This window comes from Centropristis striata, chromosome 3 (assembly GCF_030273125.1).
Source record: "Centropristis striata isolate RG_2023a ecotype Rhode Island chromosome 3, C.striata_1.0, whole genome shotgun sequence".
Classification (NCBI taxonomy): Eukaryota; Metazoa; Chordata; class Actinopteri; order Perciformes; family Serranidae; genus Centropristis; species Centropristis striata.
In genome coordinates this window covers 28636054-28657580 of record NC_081519.1, presented here as the reverse complement: position 1 = coordinate 28657580, position 21527 = coordinate 28636054, and the positions used below count along the sequence as shown (strand labels likewise).

Genomic DNA, 21527 nt, shown 5'->3' with positions numbered 1-21527 from the left:
ACATCATCATAATTTATTGTTTGAAGGGCAACCTAGTTTTTACCTTTTTTTTCATGTAAATGGCAGCCAATAAGGCATTTTCTCCCGTTTTCCCCATCTAGAGGCACTTTAGCAACACCTTTTCAACCATGGAGGCACTAGGAGGGCACTCATTAAGGCACGTTATCAAATTGTTTTGCTTTAGAGGGCACATCATCATAATTTATTGTATGAAGGGGCACCTTAGAGGGCACCCAATCATTTTTTTACACGTGTAAAGGGCACTTCCTCTTGTTTTCACCACTCTTGAGGGCAGTTTAGCACGTTTTTTCAACCATGGAGGCATGAGGGGGGCGGTCATTATTGGTTACTAGGATAAAGCCAATGCTGAATGCAGGACATAAGAAATAGCCTAGTCTATAAAGTAATACTAATTACTTTTAATTAATATTATTTGGGGGGTAAGGATCTAGAAGAAAGCCCTGTTTCTGCCCTGTAAAAAGTTTGACTTATATAAGACTTGCATTTATTTATTGTCTGTTGATGGATCATTGACTAAAGTCCTCCCCAGCTCAGTTAGACTGTACTGCTATGCGTGTGTGCCCATTCATTCAGGAGGCCTATTGTTAAATTAAAACTTCTATCTCAGCCCCTTGGTAGTAAATTAGTAGGCTTGTGGAGGAGACTGGCACCACACGGGCACAAATTTCCACACACGAGGGGACGTGCGCAATGGAGACGAGGGGTGGTGGTGGTAATGGAGGGGAGGGGAGGTCTGTATCGTCAGCTCAGAGTGTGGAGGGAGGGCCCGCCTTGTGGCTTCCTGGCCCCCTGCACCGGACGGGTGTATTATAGATGCGCATCCAAGCAGCCGGGCGGCGGGGGCCACTGGACGGGTGCAATGTGACGGGGGTCGGGAGAGACTGGGACACAGCCTTAACCGCGTGGGAGGGAGGGAGGGTTTAACCATTAACCGGCATTAACCATTAGGGCAGCTGTGCAGAGCCGGTACCGTACATAAGGCGTGCGCACCGGCGTCCACGCCTCAGCCTGAGCGCCTCACCAACAGTGGAGGATACATCCAGCCGGCCGGACACGAAAGCTCATCATCACTCCGGGTTGTCTCCTCTCGGGACACTGAAAGGTAAAGCATCGCTTTTTATCCCACTACCTGCTGGACATTTTAGCTTTCTAACAGCAGAATGGGGACCGGCTCTGAGTCACGTAACGCCTTGATCTAACGGAATGTGTCACTTGGAGAGTCAAACTGCTGACCCCAGCCTGGACCTTAGGTCTAGCCTATATATATGTGGTGATGATAAATAATGGGAAATCATGTTATCTTTTGCATTCCTTTTCATGAGTTGAACTCGTGGTGACAGTGGCAGTGACATGAGCTCCAGCCCGGTGCTGGAACAGAAAGCCCTGTGCCCTGTTTAAATGAGCAGTAGAATAGAATAGGAGGGCTCGTCTATTCAGCCCTGACCAGGGGAGCACTAATTTACGCCTTTGCCATGTTGGGTTCGGGTGGTTTGGTCCTGACTACTAAACAGAGGATTGTTTCAGCGGGGAAAGCCAAAGTCTGTGTGCGGATGTCGCAACATGCAGGCGGATGAAAGCTGCGTCAAGTCGGAAGCAATAGGACTGGAAGCGAATAGAGTGGCCTTCAAAATAAAAGTATTTATTTAGGTGTGTTTAAGTTTTTCTGGACAAACGGACTAGTTGCTTCATGTCAGTGTCAGTTGTGTGGTATCAGGTAAGGTGCACGGTGAACTTGTATAGTAACTTTTTAAAAACTTTTTTATTTATTTTTTTACAATTAACACTTGAAATGATGAAGGCACTTGCAAATGACAAGGTAGTACAAAATGTAAACCGTACTTTGGTGTTTAAATTGTTCCTCTTAATCGAATATATATATATAATTTTATTATTATTATTATCATATTATTATCACACCTTGATATATTTTGTAATTCGTTGCTGATATAAGATGCAGGAGTTTGTGTGGTGAGGTGCTGTGGTTTGTCTATAGATCAAAGAGTGAAAACTATATAGGATATATATATATATATATATATATATATATATATATATATTCCCGCATCTGTTCCTATCAATGATGATGTCAAATATATTCCCTTGTTGAAACCTTCTGTTGCTTGATTCCATTTGAAGTTGAATATGGGTTTTGTTTTTTGCTAAATGTTATTTACGGCTTTCCTTTTTTTCTTTCTTTCTTTTTTTTTTAACTTGTGGCCTATCATTTGGAAAGAAATTTCAATTGCACTTTACTTAACTGGACCTTTATTGTTTACTACTTGTGTTGCTTGGAATTTCCCTGACAGCTCTGCTCGTAACGAGGAGTGGGTGTTAACTTTGAAAGGTTTAGCAGGAATTGTTGTTGTTGCATTGCTTGTTATTGACTCTGTGTGACACTCGGCTGCAGAGGATGTACGCAGCACCTCTGGTAATGGGATCATATTTTTAGCCGCCGGGAGGAAATTTGGCGCTGGATCAAACTGTTTTTAAACTCACTCACGGTCTCTCCTCACTTCTGCCCTCATGTCAGCGGAGAGTGAAGTATTTCTGCTTTGGTTGAAATAGTCTGATAGTCTATATGAGGAGCTCACAGGGCACTTTTTGTTAATCAAAGTGAACTCATGGTTTTTAAGGAGATTTTGTCATTCTAAATATTCGTTTTCAAGATTCTAGCAGTTGTGTTTTAAATCTGTGGTGAGTGTTTTACATTTATATAATATTCCTGAAACATACAGATATTTTTTGTTTGTTTTTTGAAATTTGCACATTGACCTCCATTCTTCCAGGATTGCTATTTTGTGAAAAGGGAAATGAGAATGGCTCATATTTAGTGTACTACACTGAAGTGCTATAGTTTTCGCTATTTTCATGGTGCTGTCTTCGAGGCAACCAGCTGACCTTAAAGTCATTCAACTGCATTTGGTTGTTTTATTACTATTTAATAATATTTATGCATGGATCATTTCATCAGAACTACAGTGTCAGGAAACAGCCATGATCTACCTGCTGTTATTGGAATTAACTTGGACCAGGGCTGAAAAATGTTTCTATTTAAGACTGACTAATCAATGAATTTGTTCCCTTCCCAGGTGACTGTCCACGCTGGTTGGAGAGGTACTTTATCGCAGGCAGTAATTCAATCTTCATACTGCAGATCTTTAAATATCTCCCTGGAAAACCTCCCAGCAGCCACGTGGTGTAAGGTGAGACATTTCCAGCCTGGTACACTCACCAGTCTGACACGATCAGTGTGAGAGCATGACCAGTCTGCTCTGCAATCTGCCCACTTCACACCTCTGATTTGACTTTTCTTTAGCTTATACTGAACTTTAAAGGAGTGACTACAAGAGACTGGAGGGGATTTCTGTGGTGAGTCCCCAAAGCCGATTGTTTTCCTTTCTCTTGTGTTTTGAACCAGTATGCTCTCTTCTTTTTTTGGCCGGTCTACCCTGAGCACCTTGCAGTGAATGGAGAACATACTGGTTCTGCTCCCGAAGCACCGACAGGAACACGGGCTCTGCAGACGCACGGCTGCATGTGCCTTGCTGCAGGTTTTTTCCTCCAGAGCAGTTTTCTCCTGGTCTTTAGTAGCGACTCACACTCCCTGTAAGCCTCTTTAATGGGATAAATCAATTGGACTGATCAGGTTTAAAACCAGATCAGGTGGTCAATTCCATTCTGACTTCCCCAAAACTCGAAGGCTAAGACCTTTTCTTGTCAAGCCCACTGTCTTCCAAAGGCTTCCGCATGGTACTTTGGTCGAAAGAACTAGACAAAGTCCCTGACATCGACATGTCCTCCGGGGCCATTGAGGTGAAGAAGGAGGGAGGCCCCCCGGCTCCGGCCCTACTCAACTCCAACTGCTCCGCTCCTCCGCTGATCCTCACCAAGGGTCCTGAGGAGGTGATCCCTGGCCCTGGGGGCGAGTTTGAGCTCACAGAGGTCACATCGTTCACAGAGAGGGCCGGTGAGACCGGGGAGGATGAGGAGAGGGCGGAGATCGTGGTGGCCATGGACTGCCGGGCCAACGCCAAAGGTCAGCGGGAAGAGGACGCTCTCCTGGAGAACGCAAGCCAGAGCAACGAGAGCGACGACACCAGCACCGACCAGAGCCCAGAGCCACCGGCCCCCCTCAAGGAGACCTCCTTCTCCATTGGTCTGCAGGTGGTCTTTCCCTTCCTGCTGGCCGGGTTCGGGACAGTGGCAGCTGGAATGGTGCTAGACATCGTCCAGGTGAGTGTTCCCAACATGTTCTATACCAGGGATGGGCAACTGGAGGCCCGGGGGCCACATACGGCCCGCACCCTCACTTGAAGTGGCCCTCAGTACAACTACATGCATTTGAGCATGAGATCTTAAAAGTGCAGTGTTAAAATGCACAAAATTACTTCTTGCAATTAATGTTGGTCTGCTGTTCTTGGATTAAAAAAAACAAATCACAATATGTGGTTATTTTTAATTTGCTTCAAACCTTTTGTATTCCTATTCATACTGTTATACATGCATTTGAGCATGAAATATGTGAAGTTACTGCACTGTAAACATATTTAAAATTGCACAAAGTTTCATCATATCTGGTTAAGTGCACGGTCCTATATGTGGCCCTGTGGTAGTGTCCATGAAAAATTGTGGCCCCCTCCAACATTTAAGTTGCCCATCCCTGTTCTATACTGTTTTAATATTGTGGTTTGAATTCTCTTTTTGAAAAGTTCCTAATTGCACCCAAAGTTTGTGTTCTTGTCCAGCCTAAAGAACGTGCACAGTAACACACAGGGAATGTTACATATTTTGAGGCATAATGTATTAAATACATACTTATTATGCATTATAATCTGATTAAAGCAACGTAAGATTACTCAGAAACATTCACAATGCCTAAAAACAAGAATCATAGCACATAAAGCCTTTTATAATGACTTGAATTATCATAATATTTAATCATTTTTTGGTCACTTACTGACATTATTTTGTAAGCCCATGGAGGGACGGAGCATTATAAACACACTTGTGAAGTGTTATAAGCATTAGGATTAGCCTAACCCCTACGCTAACCCTATAATCACATTACAAAGCATTATAACAGTCATTATAATACATTAAAAATAACATTATAATGTATTACAACCATACCTACTCAGTAGGTACCTACAGTAATGATAAAGTTTTATGATACTTGGCCTTCAAAGTCATTCATAAGTGTAATAATAAGTGCTTGTTGTAATCATACTTTGCTTATAAACAGATTATAATCTATTATAAGAATGTGTGTATTGCTTTGTAGACAGGGGATCTACAGAGTGTTACCAAGTGGGGAACAGAACAGTTTTGTTCATCTTAATTTAGAGAACATTGTCACAGAATACCGGGAATCAAATGTTCACACACACACACACACACACACACACACACACTCACACTCAGACATTAAACCAGTGAGATGCTTTACAGATGACTGACAAGTCAATAATAAGAAAAATCATAAAAAAGAGAAAAAAAACTATTTAAAAATTAGAGACCAATGCATGTAAGACAATAGGTTAAAATAAAAAAAAATTAATAGAATAAATATAAAAAAAATGTAAAATAATTATAAAAGCATGTATTTTGAAATCTATATATAAAAAATAAAATAAAATAAATGAACAAATAATATAATAATGATAATAATAATAATAATAATAATAAATGAATACTACATCTATTGCTACCACTACTACTATATTAATATAATAACAGACTAATCATTAGACAAAATAGAAAGAAAATGTCAAAGAAAAGTAAAAACAAGACAAGTAAAATTACTACTACTACTACTATTACTATGATTATTATTATTAATAATAATGATAATAAAATAATAGATAATAGTGTCTTTAAACCTTTCCTAATCAAAGGCCTGGCTGAATAAATAGGTTTTAAGTACATATTTGAAACTTCTCACATCCTCGGGCGGGTAAAATGATCTAATGTGCCACAGTTGTTTCTGAGCAGAGCCGGTGCTTTAGGCGTGTGTACAGAGTGACACTGTGGGATGGGCCCCTGGAGCCTTTCAATGAACTGGTTTAACGTGCCCCGCTGCAGGCCGATGCATTTGGGTATGGGTGGGGCCATCGCCACACACCATGGGGGTATTTACATAACCTTCCTCACCTCTAAGGCCTGTCTCCCTGTTCTCTGATTTAGTGTCACACACCCTTCTATTTGAAATCTGACTCACTTTTATAGAATAGAAACAAGAATAGATGGTGCTAATTGTAGTGCAACATGTAACCAGTGAGCTGCTGGCTCAACCTGGCCTCCAAGAAACAGAATTTTTTTTACTCTGTTCTTCTTTTCCTGTTCACTTTAGTCGTCCTCTCACTCTGAGTATACGTAAGTGTTCATGTGCAGTGTAGAAATGCAGGCCAAAGTCATGCTGACAGGTCATATATTTCTTTAAAGTCAGCTTGTGCTGCAGATAAAGCTGGAGGCTGCCAGGAGACCAGTCCGGGCTGTGTACACGCATACTGATGCCAACATGGTGGACCCCAAGAACTGAGCACAGGGAGGAGGGGAAGAGGCAGGGGAAGAAGTGAACTTTCTTTGAGCACCTGAAATGGCAGCACACTTCAGTGGAGCTAGAGTCTGAGTGAAAACAAAATACAGTGTCAAAGCCTCCATTACGGTGCGGTTAGGTATCCTCACTAAACCAGGAATGCAGAGGTTTGAGGTCAAAAAGTTTTCATGCTGCCTCAACTTAGGCACCATGCTGCTGCGGTCTCTCTAGTTTCCAAAACACTCAGCGCACCATTCCTTCAGAGGTGAGGCTGGGAAAGAGGAGACATAGAAGGTGCAGGGCCTTATCTTTCCCTTCTAGTCAGCCATGCTTGTTCCTGTGGGCAAACCTTGAAATACTTCTCACTATGAGATGTAGGTGAGGCTTTATGATCAGCCTGAAATGACTGTTCCAGTGAGCTCGGCTGAGCATCCAGCAGGTTGTCTGACTGCCTAATTCCCCCGCCATGACACTGTGAAACGCTAACTCAGCTAATCCCTCCTGTCCTTGCAGGAAGGTAATTGTCTAACTCTCTCTCTCTCTCTCTCTCTCTCTCTCTCTCTCTCTCTCTCTCTCTTTCTCTGGTTGGGTTGGACTGCACCAGTTCTCTGCTAAAAGTAAAAGTGTTACATGCTACTAAACTTTTCTTTTTATTGATTTTTCAGTGAAAAAACAAAACTCAAACATATAATTATACACACAGAACAGGTACATCAGATAGGGTCATCTACAGCAAAACACAATGGCAGGTTTTGTTCTAAACGAAGCGCTGGCAGTAATCAGGCTGACGGATCGGGTCGAGAGGCTTTAAGGCACCCACAGTTCTCTAGTCTCTCTCGGTCCACAGGGACACAAAATACCTTTGTCTGTGCTGTCCACAAGGTCACTGGTACAAAAAATAAATAAATTAATAAAAAACCCATAGGAAGCGGAAATGGAATATATATATATATATATATATATATATATATATATTAGGGCTGGGACTCGATAAAAAAAAAATCTATTTAATTAGAGGCTTTGTAATTAATTAATCGAAATTAATAGCATTTTAATCGCATATAAATATTTGACCTGAGAACAGTGAGAAGTAATTTTTTTTCACATGGATTTTTAGTATACCATTGAATAATGACTGAATGCATAAGCTTAAGCAACAAAAATATTATTTATTTTTGTTCAAGTCCAACAGACCAGTGCAATTTTTGCCATTAAGTGTAGCAATAGCATATTTAGAAATATAGTACATTTCAGAAATTCAGGTAGCCTATAGGTAGGTAGACCTTCTGTAAACTATAATACTTTGGTTTTTGAAGTAAAACACAATCCATGCTAGCTACCACACTAGCAGCTAGCTGCTATATGTTTTGCATTGAGGTGATACTTGAGGCTTGATGTGCTGCGGTGATATGTAAATTCCTTGTTGCATAGCAACACAACCATGCTGTTATCAACGCTTCCATCCGTTGTTTTTTTGTAACAAAATGTCCCATCATCATCCACGGGGCCAACCAAAGCGTCTCATCAGCTTCTTCCTTCATGTTCACAGTGGTTTGTTGTTGTCTGAACTCATGAACGCTAGTTGGTGCTCCAGTATAATCGGTCCGCCTGAAACTCATCCAGTGAGAAACGTTCCGTGGTGCAAAAATAAGTGCGATTAAAATGCGAGAATTTTTTTAACGTGTACATTTTGGTGTAATTAATTAATCTTGCGTTAAAGTCCCGGCCCTAATATATATATATATATATATATATATATATATGTATATATATCTACTAGGGGAGAAACGCTCCTGACCCAGGGGAAAAAGTACAATAATATAAAATTAAAAATACAGATTTTCCCCCACAGAATATTCAATCACCTCTCATATATGAAGTCCCTCCATTTCTTCCAGTATTGGTCACCTTTTTCAGTATTGTATCTCAGGGAAAATGTTAACCTTTCCATATTATAGATCTTCTTCAACTCTTCCTATCCAAGCTACAGCCTTTATTTGATATGTCGGCCTGGCCTTAGTTAGGATGTTGTGGCTTGGACCGGTGAATGACTTGTCTTTTTGCGTCACTCTCTATAAGTGCTCTTTGAAATGTGAACCCTTTGACGTTTGTAACTTTGAGTAGGTACAGGACGCACACACAGAACTCATGGCCTCATTCCCACCCAGGGTTGGCCTAGAAAGGACTGTCCAAGCTGGTATAGACGAGTGAGACGTCTGCATAGTTCTGCTTAGTGACTTGGCAGCAGAATAACCTAAAACTGTCAGTCTCTTGCAGCCAGGACTAGAATCTGGCTCACTTGGGTTACTCACTAAAGGTTACGTGTGGTTTGTAAAGGTCATGTAGTTCTACTTTTCCTGGGAATGCCAGTGTCAAAGGCCAAATGGGTGATTTGCTATCAGTTGCATGACAGTTTCAGGTTCTAAAACCTGCGGTTTCCTCCTCTGCTCAAACTGCAAACCAAGAATGCAAAAAAAACTTTCATAATAGTGTCTGCCTCAGTGTCTCACTGTCTGTCCTGTGCGCCCGCATACTTAAACTCCAAAATAAAGCAAAAAAGTGGGACACGGCTTCAGACTAAAAGACAAACAGTCTAAAAATACAGGCACCAGTAAACAGGAAATCGTAGTGGACACAATTGTTTAACACCAGCCAAGCCCTCGCTGCCCACCAGACACCATTTTGGTCCAACCACATCCACTTGCCTGGTTTTACCACAGGAACCACGGTGAAACAGAGCGTGGGCTTGTTCCCTCAAACTGAAGCCTCATTTCAGCTACTGGCTTTCAACCCACCTCACTCACTGGACAAAGTAGACTCTCAATTGTATGCACCATTAGTATTCTCTTCATTCCAGGTGGAGCTGGGTAATATGTCGATATTGTTTAAATATTGTGATTCAGTCTTTGATTTTGGATATCATAATATGGTGGAAGTGTTGTCTTCCCTGGTTTTAAAGACTGCATTACAGTGAAGTTACTGTTATTTTACCCACTTTTAATAAATCCACATTATTGAGTCTCATTTTGAAAAAAACAAAATAATTGTGAAAGTACTAACAGTCCACCCTATAATATATTCTCCGAAGCAATGCCACCAAATTATTAGGAACGGCTTTAACTGAAGAAATTCTTAGTTAGCAAACGTGATTTTGACTTGTTTCTCCACTAAAGAATTATGCGAAAGCTTCACTTTACGTCGTCTGTTTACCAGAAATAAAAAAATAACTTATTGACTAAAACAAATCTAAGTAGATAATGACTGATTAGTTGACTAACTGACTACTAAAAATGATTTAGCTTTTCTAAACTTTCAGTGGTGTCCGACGATTTACACCTCCGATTGCGCTTGTATGATTGAAACCTTCTCTTTATTGCTCATTCATTTCTGTCAGCCAAAGATGTTGTGTCCTGACAATCATTAACAACATATCAGCTCACAGACAATATCACAGACAGCTACTTAGTTAGGATGTGAGTGATAAAGATTGAAAGGATAAGCAGGTTAAAATGCTTTTGTGTTGCCCCAAACCCTGGCTAATCTTTCACTCTGTCCGGATCCTCAAGAGTCCTTGGAGGGTTCTGGGTTCACTTATTTGCACTCCCCTTAGTCAGATATTATAGGCACACATCAAAGTAAAGTCACAGGTTATGTAAAGTCAAGTCAAGTCTTTAGTTAAGGCAAGTCATGTCACAAGTCAAGTCAACATGAAACATAAGTATTCAATAGATAAAGACCATTTAATAAAGTATTGACATTTTTAAATGTGATTAACTTTGAAACGTGACTTGAGTTACTTGGTTTGCAGAAATATAATCTTGTAATGCCAACATTTTTATCTATCGGTTAGGTATTTGGGATTCATATCAATCATTATCACATTAACACTAGCTAGCTGCAAATTGTATCAGGCTAACAGGCTAGCTTATTGAACTACAGATAGTATCAGGCTAACATTAGCGAACTACAGATTGTATCAGGCTAACATTAGCAAACTACAGATTGTATCAGGATACTGTTGGTGAACTACAGATTGTATCAGGATACCGTTAGTGAACTACAGATTGTATCAGGATACCGTTAGTGAACTACAGATTGTCTCAGGCTAACATTAGCGAACTACAGATTGTATCAGGATACTGTTGGTGAACTACAGATTGTATCAGGATACCGTTAGTGAACTACAGATTGTATCAGGATACCGTTAGTGAACTACAGATTGTATCAGGCTAACATTAGTGAACTACAGATTATATCAGGCTAACATTAGCGAACTACAGGTTGTATCAGGATACCGTTAGCTAGCTTCAGATTGTATTTGGCCAATGTTAACAAACATCAGCACTCACAGTCACTGACTGATCTGAATGTGTCTTCAAATGATGAGCAAAGTTTGATGTTGTAGTAACAGGTCACGCTTCACTTACACTTAATGTCAACTAATAATTTTCAACATTTTAAACATTTTATATTTAATAGTTAAACCACATAAAATGAACACAGAGAAGGATTTCCAGTCATCATGTCTCAAGTCAAGACAATTCATAAGTCCTTAACTTCCAGTTCCAAGTCAAGTCTTAAGTCATTTATTTTCCAAGTCATCAAAACAATGACTTGAGTCAACTCAACTCCAAGTCCACATCTCTGAAAACTAAGTACATTTAATATTTTACTTTTGAGTTTCCTTGTGCTTTACTTGATAATTTTAAATGTTAAACTTACAGGCGTTACAAGCTTTTTGCATAGTTTAGGATGACAAATCGCACTGGTGTACTTTGATGTCAATATGTGCAACTGCTCTGCAAAAATCTTAAGGACATAGCTTAAAACTCGATCATCCTTTTAGTGTACATGCATGTTAATTTTACCCATTCATGGCACGTGTTTGCACACGAAGCAGGGCCATAACCTATACCTTCCATGGGATCAGACACCACCTGATGTAATTTATGTGACGCTTCCGTAGACGCATTGATGTTGCATTCTATCAGGTTCAGTTTCCTACTCAGTACAGCAAGTACAGTGATCACAAATTAACTCGGGTCATGTTACTCAACTGGGCAACTCGACCCTTGCGGGGCTTGCATACCAGAGCTCCTATAGGTCTGTACACAGAGGTACTGGGGTTGTCCAGTAGAGTTCCTGGAACCGAGGAGGTGGCCATGAGGAGGGAGAGCTTGTTTGGCTCAGAGCCAGTGTTCCATGGAGACAACAACATATATCACCACAGGGGAGGCAAAGAGGGAGATAGGGGAGTGAGACAGAAGTAGAGAGAGAGAGAGAGTGGGGGAGAAAGCTTGAAAACATGCGGCTGTGAAATAAGAGAGGAGTGCTCACAGAGGTGCTCACAAGGCTGCTGGGTTGGCAGAAGGCAGTGAGCCAAGCTGAGGGACTGGCTGTTGGAAAGGAGCTCAGCTTGGCCCAATGACAGCAAGAGGATAGACAGAGGGAGTTTAACCCACACTGGAGTTTTAGTGCCACGCCTCCTGACACAACATAAACTGAGCTGGAGACACCCCTTATCTGTCCTGTACATCTGGATGCACAGTGGGAGCAACGTAGTGAAACAGAAATACAAGCCTGGCAGTGTGAGAAATGCGGGCCAACAGTGTTTGTATGTAGCTTCAACGTCAGCCACTCTTCTGTTTTCCTCCCCTCGTCTATTTTCTCCTTTCTTTTCTGTGTCAGCCTCAGTGAATATTGATTCAGCTCTGGGCAGACTGGACTGTAAGTGCTGGGGGCCTGAGGGACCGGCCCCAAAGATAAGCACTTTTACTGGAGATAGATCGATGGCCTCAGCCTCAGCAATAGCTTTGTTTCTGGCCACAGTAGACCACAGAGCTGCTATCACTGCATGAACTCTGATGGGGGGCAGCAGAGGGAGGAGCTTTACCACAGTGACAAGGAACCACCTCTCAAGGGCTGGCCAGCAGCCATGGAGAAAGGCATTGAGGGTCAGGTCTCATAACACCAACTATAACTTTCATTAAAAGACATCTACTAGGATCTGGATGCATAGCTGAGCAGGCACGTTCCCTTGCCCATGCTAATCAGAGCCTGACCCACACTGTAAGAAATTATTTTACGGTGAAAAACTGCTAAAGTAAAATGATAAATGAGTTAATTCAGTTTCAGTAACAATGAAACACCGTAAATGTATACATCAGCCAAAGCAGTATTTTTTTTTTTTTACAGTTTTTTATTTTTTGGAAAAATACATTACTCCACTGTAAAATACACTGGCACCGCATTTGTAACAAAAATATACTGTAATATTTATACAAGCCATCATTTTTGCATTTATTTTTTGTAAAAATACTTACTGTTAAATGTACTAAACACCATATCTCTTACAAAACTATACTGTAATATTTAATGGTAAAATCTTTAATTCATGCGGCATTTATAAAGGGTTTTCTTGTCAATTATATGGCAAAACAGCATTTCTTTTGATGGAAAAACATTTTATTTTTAACGGTAAATATGGAATAAAATGGCAGTCTTAAATGTGAAATCAACAGTGCTAATATAATTTTACCGTAATATTAAAAAAAGTTGCACCGTATTTATTACGGTAAAGTTTTGGCAACCACAAGTGCCATTTTTTTTACCGTAAAAACAACAGGGTTTTTTTTTACAGTGCATATGGGACTTTGAGACTGACATGTCTCAGACAAATTCTGAATTTGACACTTTCTGTTTTTAATTACGTTTTACAGTGTGTCACAACTTTGTGGTTGTACTAATAAGGATTCTGTCTTGAACAAATAACTTTAATAAATAATACTTGAACAATTATACATTATACAGTTCAACATTCAACAAAGAATGAAAACTGAAAAAAATAAAGATTAATAAAAATAAAAAATGCTAAATAAAGGTCAGTACTGTATGTTCAATATCAGTATTGCTGACCATGTCAATAAAGACTATATAAAAATGAGATAAATAGCTTAAATTTACTTTTTGGCACATATTTGACAATATATCCACCAATACCATTAATTACCAATATGTCTGTGATAGGTCAATATCTGCTGATATTATATGTCGACTAGAAAAATCAGTCAGGCTCCAGTGCTAAACATTATTTATGATTCTTTCAAGCCCACCACCTGCCCAAGTTGTCCATTAGTTTTATCACTGTATGTCTTTAGTGCAGGGGTAAAACAGCAACATAGCTTTTTTATGCTGAGGTAGGAGCACTTATTCACTTATTCATTCAGTGTGACATTCTGCTTATGTTTGCCCAAATACGTTTTGAAGTGGGGGATTGCTTGTAACACGAAATTATGAGTTGTTATTTCCTTAAGTTGCCTTTCAGCATAATGAAAAACTCTAGTCCAACTAGAGCTCGGAAATATGGTCAGAATCTTCTATAATATGTGATATAGCTAATTTAATAAAATTCAATAAATAAATAGTCTAAATGAAATAAACACATTGTAAAGCCTATTTTGTACATACTCCATGTTAGAAAAACAGCACCTCCATTGTCCAACATGAACGGATCAGAATGTACACATTTCAGATAGAAATGCCATAGAAATGTCATATACAGTATACTGCCCTACAAAGTCTAATTGCAGTAACTACATTTCTGGTCAAAATTGAGTTGTAACTAAAAAATGAACTCCTTGATGTCTGTTTTATCTTGTGACAAAGTTTTTGATTTCAATTTTGTTTTATTTCAGATAAATAATTATATAAAAACCACAAAATCCAACACAAAACCAAGCAGTAATTGCACTTACTACCGTCTGCTTTAGATATATATACTAATTTAAACATAAAAATAATAGAAATTATGAGTTTATTTGAAAGGGAAATGATTAGTAAAAAAGTGAGACAAAATTATATTAAGATTAAACTATAACATTTCTTTATAATATTAAGTCTAAAATATGCACATTTTTGAAAAGAGTTAAACACTTTTAAAGCAGTTTTTCTCAGTTTTACCCTTTGCTAGTTACTGCAGTTAGACTTTGTAGAGTATATACGTTACGTACATTAAAGGCTCCTCCTACAGTGAAGAATGGAATGCCATGCTCTAAACATTACAAAAGTATTTATGAAAAAACAGCATTAGTGTGAACTGCCAATTTATGTTGGCAGAAATTTTAATAATTGCTAAAAGGTATACCATTGTAATCATAACTGGTCATATTTTGATGATATAGAGATCCTGTATGAGGCAGCCCGGTCTGCAGCAGATGAAGATTGGTGGTAAAGGTGAAGGATGGGACTCACAAGGGAAAGCATGGAAGACAGGAGATGATAAATCATTTCAGCATGAAGTCCCAGTGACCTTGATCTTGTTAGAGGAGAGAAGAGAGCTGGAATGATACATAGTGTAAAAGGTCTGCAGAGACAGAATATCTGGTCCAGCATACAGGATTGATTTCAGCCATGAATCAATATTAAAGAACAAGGTCACGGAGACATTCTGCTCCCAAATAAGAATAAATTAAAGAGTATGTGTGTGTAGGTGACAGTGTGAATCTAGCTTGCCTGTGTTCACTATGTTTTTTTGTTTTAGTTTTTTTTCATGTTTTTATTCATTTGACAGGCAAAAGTACATACAGTGAGAAATAAGGACTTTTTCTTTTTCCAAAAACAAAAACAACCCCTTTTCCCCTCCTCCCCCCTCCCAGTCCTACATAGTCTTGTTACAAATCAGAGAAAGTGAGAAATAATACACATCCTTCCTTTTTACCGTAAGCAGATAGAAAAATAAATGAGTACATAGAAAACAACAACATACAGAGATATAGCGTTGTCCACGGGTTGAAATGAGGCAGAGAGAGAAATGAAATATGGTGAGAGGTTAATTGTCAGAGGTGAGCATTTTAGTTATCCTGTAGTGTCTTCAATTTAGTTATGTAACTAATCATACAGCCCCAAACGGAAACACATTTTTCAGGGTGTGTTGACTATGTTGATGCTGTGTTACTGATATTACATGGTGGTCGTTGCAGCACTGGACGGTGTTTACCGAGGTGTCAGAGGTGTTCATCCTGGTTCCAGCACTGCTGGGGCTCAAAGGCAACCTGGAGATGACGCTGGCCTCCAGACTCTCCACAGCGGTAAGTAATGTGTGTGTCTGTGTGAGAGTGAGTCTTCCTTCCCACAGCAAGCATCATTTGTTCTATTCTATTCCATTATTTTATATTACAAAAAATCATCTTTTTTTTTTTTTCCCTTTATATTTTTATTAGGAGGTAAGGCACATTAGAACAGGAACCAATGTTATAATTACATGGAGCAACATGGTCTCACAGGAATCCGTGAAATAGCCACGGATTTGCATAACTCAAAATCTGTGGAATAGCCACGGAATAACTCAAATTTCCATGAAACTGACACGGATTTCGCTACAATCCAAGTTAATGACAGTCATATCCCGTGGCTATTCCAACATACAAAGTGATTATGTACATTCACTGAGTGAATATTTAGAAAATAAAACATATATTTCTCGCTAGAAATGTGATCAAAATCCATTTTTAGTCAAAATATTGATTTTTTCACTAAAAATGAGAGAACTGTCCGCCATGTTTTTTGTTCTGACCGCTGGGACCTTGAAAGTCACGTGACTTGGAACAAACTAATAGGAAAAAATATCCATGGAATAGCCACGGGATATGACTGTCATTAACTTGCATTGTAGCGAAATCTGTGTCAGTTTCACAGAAATTTGAGTTATTCCGTGGATATTCCACGGATTTTGAGTTAAGCGAATCCGTGGCTTTTTCACGGAGTCCTGTAAGACCAGGTTCCATGGAGTATCACATCACATCCGCATCACAATTGAAAATATATAGATATCGATACAATAGAAATACTGTGCATCATGATGAATGAAGAGCAAGACATACGGTCTGCCTCCTAGGATGTTTTCTTATTTTATATTTATGGCCCAATAGGAACATGATCGGGTGACTAACAAACAATGTGTAAATCAAAAAATAATAATAATAATAATAAATAAATAAGTAACTGAGGATTCTTGTATGTAATGAGTAAATAAGTGTTTTAGCTACAGGGTGTAGACAAAAATACAAGGGAACAAAAAATCATCTTAGCTGTGAAGTAGCCATGTCTAGAGATATTTTGCAGAACAACACACTGCAAAAGAATTTAAAAGAATATTTAAGCTGAAGAATTGTTTCAATTGATTGTGTTTGTGGAAAGTCACCTATCTCTCATTGCCCGGCAACCCCAGTTATACCAGTTAAAGCTGATTGTTTTGGGGTCAGAGGTCATATTGCCAAACATGACCTAGGTTTCAAACAAACTGATAGCAACATTCCTACCACATTCTTTTGTTTTTGAATATTTCCACTGGCTGTGCTCAGCCTGTTAACCTGAGCTAGCAGGTCAGTTTTGTCTAAATATGTTGTTCATCTGGACCATCCACTCAGAAGCAAGTCAATTTACTGTACAATATAAACATATTTGGATATGGTTTAGTATGTGCAGGAAGATGGTGCATAGCCCAACACACTGACAGGAGAAATACATTGGTAGAGTAGCTCGGTAGATTTTGTTGTAAGCACAAAATCCTGTAAAGGGGCATCTTAACCCTTTATCAGGCGAAGAACTATATTTGGTAACTTAAGTGGATATCTAAATGAGGTCCCCATGTCTCTCTGTGAGGTCGTAGAGCCACATGGATTTCTTCCAGCTAATCAGCAAAGATCAGACAGTGACACCATGACATCTGACCAATCAGTATGATAATAATATAATAATATTAACTTTATTGACCTTGACCTCCAATGTAAAAATGAAAAATTTAGAAAAAAAATCTGCAAGAAACAGTCGTACAAACAGAGTTATTCTTCAGTGACTTGTACGAGGAGAACTTGGGGAGGAGGTATTATTTCAAGTAAAAAGTTGCAAATTTACTAGATTTAAAGTGGCAAATCTGCGCAGATTTATGAGAAAAAAGTGGGGAAAAAAAGAAAAAAGCAACCTTTTTTCTCACAGATTCGCCACTTTAAATCTCATAAATCTGCGCATTTTTTCTCGTAGATTTGCCACTTTAATCTCTTAAACTTTTTTCTCAAAATATTACCCCCTTTCCCCGGGGTCCGTATGTTTTTTTACACATTCTGGCTGTATGTAATATCCTCCAATATTCTCTAGGGTTGAAATTTGGAATTTGCAAGTATTTCGATGAGTGACCTATTAAGGGTTAACCCACTGTTGCTCTTGCCTGAGGCAAGTAGCCCCCAAAAGCAAGCTTGCAAGCTTGCTAGAAATATAAGGTAATTAGTTAGCTAGTGAAACTACAATAGACAATTTTATGGCTATATATAGGTACTAAATATAAGTGTGCTATATTACGACACATATAAACCTCATGCCTATCCATCCAGCCATTATCCTAAACCGATTATCTGATCTCGGGTCATGGGGGGTGGAGCCAATCCCAGCTGACATTAGGCGAGAGGCGGGGTACATCCTGGACAGGTCCCTTATGACTACATATATTTTTATTTAAAAATATAACAAAATAATATTTTGAGGCAAGAACTCTCCTCAGAAAGGGGGTAAAGAGCCCCAACGGTCTAACTTTACATTTTGACTTCAAGTGAGAACAAGTATATTGTCTTACCAGTTAAATGACCCTCACTACAACCTCCCTATGAAATTACATATTTCAAAGCTTATTATGTAGGCCTACAGTTTTATGTAAGATAAGTATCCAATGACAGAAAAAATGTATCAGCCATTCATTAGATGTGCTGAAAGAAGATGTGAAGGTCAGAAGGTTTGGTGTCATTTTATAGTCAGGACAGTTAATATATGATATCATTTTTAATAATTAAATTAAAGTAAAATTAAATAGGAAATTGAATAAGTACAGGTAATAATACAAATGTAAATGAATAAAGATTTTTTTTTTTTTTTACCAAAATTATAATAAATGAAAGGAAAATTAAATAGGAAAGTAAATAAATAATTAAAGGGATTAATACAAAATAAATTAAATAAAGAAGCAAATAAAAACAAAAAAATGTCAAATTATGAATTATTTAACGCATATGTTTATTTTAAATTAATTTTATAATACAGAAAATGTGTCATTTAGATTTTAAAAAACTGTATAATTTAATTTTGATTTAAAATTTCCTGTATATTTAATGGCATATGGAATTATATAAATGAACAACCTGCAGGATTCTTTGCTTTTGATATTTAACATTAATATAATTTTCATACAAAAGGACTGAAGTCTAATTATGCCACTAAAAGAAAAAAAAGAGTCACATACATTCATCAAACCAGAAGCCGCTGTAACTGACAGACACTATATAAAGTAGAGTAGCTGCTGCTCACATTCATGTCACAGTATCTCTTCTTGTGAAAAGGTTACTGGCTTTGATTTAGCCAGATATTTAAGCTCTTGGTAGGCCTGGAAGCTTCTGTTAGCAAGAATACCTTCAGCTCTTTAATTGGCTGTTTTTTTTAAACCAAACCAATCTTTTGAATCTGTGTTTTGGTGTGGTTCTTACATAATTATAGCTAGCTGTCTTGCTGGCTATCCATTAAATGCTGCTTTGGTCAGGCTGCAGGGTTTACTCAAGTACAATGTGATGCTATTGGTACATCTATTGTCTGTGGCTCCACTGAACTCTTGCCTATAATGCTGCTTTTCTGAGCTAACATTGTGCATTGTATCGTGTGAGGGGTCAATGACCGAGCAGCACTGCTGACCAGAGGTTAGCAGCACACTCTACGCTAATGAAGGAATAAGAGAATTAGTCCAGAATTGCTCTTAAGCGCACCAATCCTCACATTCTTTCCACTGACTTGTGGGAAACAGGTGACGAAGCTGATTAGCATTGCTAACAGCAGCCCACCCAGCATGGAGAGCTCAGCTCATTCACAAATTAATCTATTCTAACAAGTAGGGCTGGGCGATATGGACCAAAAGTCATATCCCGATATATTTAGGCTGAATTTCGATATACGATATATATCCTGATATTTTTATCGCAAAGTGTGAGCAAATGTTCAGTCAAAGTCAAATATGACATGTCACAAGTAGTTTTATTGAAACCGTTTATTCAAGTGAACATAAATACTGTAAAACAACAGGAGTACCATTTAAAAAAAAATCAAAGCTCCATAAAGTGCACATTTAAATAAAAAACGATCTTGAATAAAAAAGCCTATGAAATAAAATAGGTAAATCTTTTTCTGAAATAAATAAATATTTATTTCAGAAAAAGAATAGCGAACATTACAAAAGAACTAAATATGACAAACCCTAGTAAGGGCAGCATTTATATATAAAGAAAGAACAAAGAAAAATCATTGAACTATATCGATATATGCGATATGGTCCAATTCCATATCACATTTAAAAATATATCGATATATTTTTTATATCGATATATCGCCCAGCCCTACTAACAAGACATTTAGAAGGAGTTGGACAATTGAACATCACCTACTGTACTCTATGTTTCCATCATTTCTACTGTAGGCTAACCCATCAGACTACAAACGTGGACAAATCCACACTTGCCAACAAATTTCCAAATTCTTAAAGAATATTGGGTAGTAGAGTTTAGGAACATCACTTGGTTATGGTCAAATTGTTGCATTATCAATTAGCAAGTTTACAGTGTCCACCTTTACATAAATCTGATAATACTATTCAGTCATAAGTCAGTTTAAGCAAAGGCAAAACATCAAGTTAAGACAGAACACTCACGTTAGCTATGACACAACTGAGTCAGCTACAGCAGTAGTGACAGTGACAGTATATTTTTGAGAAGTTGAATGTTTAACGAGACACCCCTGTTGATTTTTTGGTTAGTTCTGTTAGTGTTTGGTTTGACTTTCCCTGTTGTTTCCACATTAATTCACAATCAATGACAGATTGAGGAAGTTCATCCAACAATGTTTCACCAATGCTTGAACATTGAACATAACATGCAGGTCACTCATGACACAACTTAGCCTGCCATTATGTCACCTAGAGTTGCACATTATAAACATACAAATAGCTCAAATACATAAGAAAAAATGTGAGCTTGTATTTCACAATATAAGCCAAAACCTGATAGTAGACATAGTAGATAAAGTAGAACTGATCAGTAAGTCAGTATTTTTTGGAGAAGTTGAATGTTTAAAGAGACACCACTGAAAATGTTTTGTTAGTTCTGTTAGTGTATTGTTTAACTTTCCTTGTTGTTTCCATATTTAACAATGTTTCACTAATGCTTTAACATTTAACAAATGATTGTTGGAATCAGACTGCCACATTATTTTTGGCCCATGTGGCTCTTTTCAGAGTAAATACAATATTTTGTATTCCTGTGACCTCCTGTGACCCTGCGTCCTCATATGTAGACATTTCATTCTAGGTTTTCTGGACCTTATACTTAATTCTGCTTCACTGTAACATATTGTCCTCAGTAGTACACACTGGTAAAGTCAATCAACAGCTTATCCCCCAACAGAAGTAGACCAGGTACAAAACTTGATCAGATTTCATGGTTAAAACATGTTCATTTGTGCTTCATAATGTTTGTAGTTTGATATTCTGTGCAAGTTTGACTATTTTTAGCAATAGCAACAAGCTACGACACTGCTAATCAGGAAGTACTCATTTTACAACGAATAGACTTTTACTATTGTTCTTCCAAAGAGAGGGTGTAAATGTAAGGAAATAAAACGTTTTATATACTGATGAATTAATTGTGTCATACAGTAAAATTAACCCTTTTTTTTTTTTCAAAAACTACTTCCTGTTCAAAGACAATGCTTAGTTTTTGTACTTATCACGTCCTACAAATCCAAAATATCTAGGAGAAACTATACCAAACAAAAGCTTGGCTCTCAGGAGGTTAAGAGAGATTACTGCAGCATACATCTTATTAATTATGAAAGCGTTTTAGATTCAGTTTGACACAACTTGTGTTGGAAGTAAAATGGGATTTGAATTTAT

General features: G+C 38.2%; 1 protein-coding gene across 2 annotated transcripts in view; it reads left to right on the top strand.

Moving 5' to 3' along the window:
* The first annotated feature begins 774 nt into the window (after positions 1-774).
* The window catches only part of slc41a1 (solute carrier family 41 member 1), a 39513-nt gene continuing 18760 nt past the window's right edge, over positions 775-21527 (top strand). The window contains exons 1-3 of one of the 2 annotated variants that reach the window (XM_059329248.1): positions 775-1123; positions 3111-4254; positions 15535-15642. In XM_059329248.1, coding sequence (XP_059185231.1) covers positions 3769-4254; positions 15535-15642 — 594 coding nt within the window. In that variant the 5' untranslated portion in view covers positions 775-1123; positions 3111-3768. Of the gene's footprint in view, positions 1124-2260; positions 2716-3110; positions 4255-15534; positions 15643-21527 lie in introns of those variants that run through there. The other variant, XM_059329247.1, reaches the window with a different exon arrangement.